The sequence below is a fragment of the Labeo rohita genome, chromosome 1 (genome assembly GCF_022985175.1).
Source record: "Labeo rohita strain BAU-BD-2019 chromosome 1, IGBB_LRoh.1.0, whole genome shotgun sequence".
Classification (NCBI taxonomy): Eukaryota; Metazoa; Chordata; class Actinopteri; order Cypriniformes; family Cyprinidae; genus Labeo; species Labeo rohita.
The window spans coordinates 8,005,591-8,011,238 of NC_066869.1; the positions used below are offsets into that span (position 1 = coordinate 8,005,591).

Sequence of the window (5,648 nt, forward strand, 5' to 3'; positions counted from 1 at the left end):
GAAACAGGGGGGTTTGTGGGTAATTAAACAGTGGCATGAACAGTAGCTGTTTCTCAATATGTGTTTTTGTGTTTGTGTTTTTGTGGACTTCTGAAACGTCATCAGTTGTTGCCCAAGTACTGTTCCAATTCAAAGTAAACATCTAGCCAAGTACTGTTCAAATCCCTGCATGTGTTCTTGCTCCGCCGTTGAAGAAGAGACTTTTACGAACTTGAGGCAGCCATGTATCCCAGAATGCATTTCGCACCAATCAGCGAGCGATAATGGCGGAGGAGAAAACCTGCATAATTTTCAAAATTTTACTGTTATTGTGTCTTGAAATGTGGTTTTAAGAGTATTTCAGGCGAGAATGTAGTTGTTTAAAACTCAAATCTGTGGTTTATTTATAACGACAGCACCTATATGAAAATTTGTTTCGCCGAATTTGGAGATGTCAGCTCCAGACAAACATGGGGTGCTCAGTGGTCATGTATCCCCCAAGCTGCAGTTATATACCCCTCATGTATCCCGCAGAAAGAGCCTCACCACAGCTAGTCCTTCTGAAATTTGATGTCTCTGTAGTGATTAAACGGGAAGTATAATTCGTTTTGGGTAAGTCTAATGGCTAATTTTTGGTCTCGTGAATCTACTATTTATTCCAGGTCATTTTGACTGAGAACAAAGTTATGCTTCATAAATTATTTATTTAACAATCATAATGCAACGCTGACTTTGTAGCATGCATTTGACTGAATTGTTTGCTTTTGTTTTCCGATTACATACATCTCTTATACTTTATACTTATATAATGGCTAATATTGTTCATTAAAACTGACATCTAACAAAAAAAGCAGAGTTGTGCTTTTCATGTTTCATTTATAGTGTAAAGATGTATTATACACAGTGCAGATATTGCCTAAATTACATTAATATATTTTATTTTTTAAAATGAGTATGAAAAGAGGGCTGTGGTTTATATTTTCAAGAAAACAAAAAGAGGCTGTGGTGTTTGATATAATTTGGTTTTATTGTAACGCGTGTACGCATTGCATGAACCACTTTTTTGTCGTTATTAAATTAAATGTTTAAATATTAAATATTATGTTTAAATGAAACAGAAAAGAGGCAATGCTGTTTGATATAATATTTCGTTTCACTGTAATGTTATGTACATTCTCTGAACTACATTTGTGCAGCTATTAATATGTTTAAATGAAAACGAAAAGAGGCAGTGGTGGTTGATATCATATTTCATCTTGTAAATACATACAGTGAAGACAGCCGGAGTAGAAAAGGCGAGCTGACTGACGTTATCAAGTACGCTGCTGTTCCATTTGAAGAATTACAGGACTTGCCCATCCTCGGAAGTTTGTACTCCCGAGTCAAACTTGCGAAGTCCAAACTTTGCGTACTTGGTATGGAGAAATGGCCAGTGTTAGATGAATCAGAGGGGTTTGTGGGTAATTGCTTCTGAGTGTCTTCGATGTCCTCAATCACATCCAGCGTCAGAAACCTGTGAAAAGACTGAAATTATTTACAGCTCTGAAGAGATTTATGATGGAAGACATCATCATTTAATCTCACTATAAATAAAAAAAAATAACATTTTATACAGTCACTGAACTAACCATATCATGTTTTCCTGCTCCAGCCTCAGATGACAAACCACCGCCTGCCAAAACAAGAATTAATGACATTATATGGCAATTCAACACTGGTGTCTAATGGAAATGTTTCAACATGTAATCAAATAAATGACAAGTTGTTTCCCATCAACAAATCTGTTTTAAACTCAGTATAAAGGGAGTTTCTACATCTCAAGACATTGAGAAGGAGTTTTACCTCGAGACTGATGCTTCTTAAAGAGAAACAGTAATAAGAGACCAGTGATGATCAGAGCCAGAGGAACCAGAACTAGAGGAATGATCAGAGACGAGCCTGAAAACACAGGAGAAACAATCAGATCAATCTATCTGATCACTCTGAGCTAAATATCAGATCAGATCATTGGAGTAGCTTGATGTACCATTCAGTTTGTCCTAAACACACTTTTTGAGCAAAAAAAAAAAAAAACTGGCTCAGTTTAAAAGACTATAACCTGAGGTTAAAAACATGGAAAAGCTAAAAAAAAAAAATATTTTTGAGGATGAAACACAGTTTCCCATCTAGTTAAGAATTATACATTTTATTTCTGAAACCATGAAAAGTCTTGGAGTCACTAGAAGTCAAAAGTCAATTTATTCCACACAAACACTTGCTGTTGTCTTGATGGGCTACAAAATACAAATTTAGCTAAATATGTCAATAATAACATAAAGAGAATGGCTGTATTATTGTTATAATTGATAGTATTTTAGTCATATTAAATTTTAAATGTATTAAAATGCATTACTAATTTTAGAGTAGAAAATCTTTTTTTTTATGTTTAGTAATATCTTTCAGCCACTGGGGGCGTCAGAGCTGCTCACAAACTATGCCATGAATCACGTCTATTTCAGCACCTGCTGGTGTGACACTAGATGGGGTTGATTTGGAAACTTCTGTGATCAGTGAACTTCTGACTGATGATGAAGATGATGATGATGATGATGATGATGTTGGTGATAAAGTTGTTTTTGAAATATCTGCGCATAAAGCAACAAAACAAGGAATTCTCAAGGTTGTCTTTTCACAAACAGAACTTGACATCTCTTTTTCTCATGGTACATGGTAAAATGACTCACAGCAGCACTAATACTGTATCCAGATGAGCACACTTGATCTAATTAAAAAAAAAAAAAAAACTACAGTAACACTGTGTACAAATGAGCACAATAATGCTGCAACAGCAAACACTGCAGTAACACCAAATGATCAGATAGAAAACTAAAAACTGCTGTGGCTTTCAAAACACATTCAGATCTGCAGGTACAGAATGAAGTGAAGAATAAAACACACAAACACAGTCCACTGATTTACTCTGTGTGTTGTTTTTCTCTCTGAGAAAAACAACAACATTATTCACAAAATAATGCACTTTTACCTGCATAGACTGCAACCATGATCTACGATTTGTTTTTATAATGACCCTTCCTCGTTTCAACTGTAGTTTGTGGTTTTGCTTTGTTAAACAGACAGAACACCTAAAATTAACCTATTGGTGTCTGAATATAATTATTTCACTTACAAAGTCACTGATCACTTTCTTTGCATGTTCAAGCAACATGATACAAGATACACTGTGATCTGCTGAATGGAAGCTAGCTGTGCTTTTAATTACATTCTGATCAATATCAGTGAGAAAATCATCCGTACCAGTAACGTTGATGAGGACTCGTGTGATGAAGCTCTTGTGTCCTTGATCAGACTGAACTCCACACCAGTATTCAGCTGAATGTTGTTGAGTCACATGACTGATGGTTCCCGTCAGGAGCTGCTGCTCTCTGTCATCATACAGCTGGATCTGTCCCTCAGCGCTCCATCTTCTGTTCTCCTTCACAGACGTCTCTTCAGCACAGAGATCAGATCCAGATCTCCTGCAGACAAACTTGACATCAGCACTGTGGGATTGTGGGTATTTGCAGCTGATGTTCACAGATCCTCCTGCAGCAGCTGATAGACTGATGCTCTTCTCACAACAATCAGCTGTTGGAGAAACAAATCAAGTGCAGCAATGTTAGAATTAAACAACAGATTCATGAATTCACCACATAATCAAATGCATGAATGAATGAAAGCAGCTCACTGTCTCTGATGTCCAGATTAAACTCAGAGAAGAAACTATAGTCTTCAGAAACTTTGACTATAATATAATATTTTCCAGAATCGTTCACGTTCAGGTCTCTGATAAACACACGTAAGAGACGAGCAGATCTGTCATCATGAACAGAGAATCGGCCGTCATGTTTCCATTCTGCTGCTCTGTCAGTGTTTATTAGAGTAAAGCATTGATCTGCAGACGTCTTACAGATGTCTATAGAAGGATTCTCTTCTAGTATCTTATGTTTGTAGTTTATAATGACGTTTCCTCCTGAATATCCTGTCAGTGTCCTGATTTTTTCATCTGTTAAATACAAACCGAGATAATTTATCTGTTACAAATTGTCTGTTGCAGCATTAGTAAATACAATTCAAGATCAGCTGAGTATAAATATTACATGAAAATATGTTACTTTGTTATTTAGAAGTTATTAATTATATGTCAGGGGTTACATGTGTGAACTAGTAATTAAAGTCAGTGTTGAGTGATGTTGTCGAGATCATCATGGGTTACTCACCTGTTATAATGTTCAGATTCACTTCAGTGTAGGAATCTACTTTTGCAGAAATATCAGTTCCACAGTAGTATGTGTCAGAATCCTGTTCACTCAGATCTCTGATGGTCACAGTGAAAACTGCTGCACTTGTGTCGTCATACACGGAGAATCTTCCAGAATGAACCCATTTGTTTTTAGTATTAGTCCTGATTTCGTCGATGCACTCTGACCACTGTCCTCTACAAAAATACTTTGCATTTGCTGTATATCCTTCATAATATCTGCATGTGATGATGACTCCTCCTCCTGAATATCCTGTCACACTGATGGAGCTCACAACACCTACAACAAAACAGTATCTTAATACAACACTAATATATTAATGAGACTAACCAGAGATTAACTTTTAAATTGTATTTAAAGTTTTTCAGTCAATTCAACAACACAAACTGAAGTTAAACTCTCTGTGCTGTTTTTAGTGATTTACTGTGAGTTCAGATTCTTACCAGGAATCATCAGCAGAGTGAAAGTCCAGATGATCTTCATTCTTCTCTTATTCAATGATCTTCTCTGTTGTTAGTAGATTCAGTTCTTCTGAAGCTCTCGATGTGTGTTCAGATGAGCTCTGAGTGTTTCTTTCCTGGTTACATGTTTAACATGAACTGCTGAATGAGACAGAGACGCCCACTTCCTCTGAGAGAAAGAGATCATAATAAATAGAGAAGTGATGGTAATACATGTTCATATGAAAGTGCAAGACTCATGGACAGTAGAATACAACTTTGTCTTTAAAGCATTATTTGAGAGATTCTTACAAAAATATTTATTCAGAGACTGGAAATTGACACAGACATCTAGTGGACACACTAAAACAAAGCATTCAGCTCATTGAGATTCTCTGCTGTGGCTCGTCAGGCAGTGCGATGATTGACAGCAGCGTATTCACTGTAATCCTGATTATTCCTCAAACTGACACTGTCAGGACAGTCTGCTTTCTTCTCGAAATTCACCACAGTGTAATTCAGATCATCAGCAGATGAGATCAAGATCTGAGAGTCACCAGTGGCTTCATGAACTGTAGAGTAAACACAGTTTGGAGAATCAGAGGGGTTTGTGGGTAATTGAGCAGTGGCATAAACAGTGTTAGAAGAATCAGAGGGGTTTGTGGGTAATTGCTTCTGAGTGTCTTCAATGTCCTCATAATCACAACCAGTGTCAGAAACCTGTGGAAAGACAGAAATTATTTACAGCTCTGAAGAGATTCATGATTGAAGACATCAGAATTTATTCATTATGAATAAAAATTAACATTTTGTACAGTCGCTGAACTAACCAGATCATGGTTTCCTGCTCCAGCCTGAGATGACGAACCACCACCTGCCATTAATTTAAGAGTCTTAAATTAATGTCATTATATGACAATTCAACACTGGT

General features: G+C 36.5%; 1 protein-coding gene across 1 annotated transcript; it reads right to left on the reverse strand.

Annotated features, from left to right (window-relative positions):
• Positions 1 to 1,118: 1,118 nt before the first annotated feature.
• LOC127162243 (polymeric immunoglobulin receptor) lies at positions 1,119 to 5,426 on the reverse strand. Its single transcript, XM_051105049.1, has 9 exons — positions 5,082 to 5,426; positions 4,721 to 4,907; positions 4,236 to 4,556; positions 3,704 to 4,021; positions 3,190 to 3,603; positions 2,481 to 2,603; positions 1,822 to 1,917; positions 1,608 to 1,651; positions 1,119 to 1,492 (listed from the first exon to the last, which is right to left on the reverse strand). The coding sequence occupies exons 2-9, from the start codon at positions 4,758 to 4,760 to the stop codon at positions 1,469 to 1,471; spliced, it is 1,380 nt and encodes a 459-aa protein (XP_050961006.1). The 5' UTR covers positions 4,761 to 4,907; positions 5,082 to 5,426; the 3' UTR covers positions 1,119 to 1,468.
• Between the last annotated feature and the right edge of the window lie 222 nt (positions 5,427 to 5,648).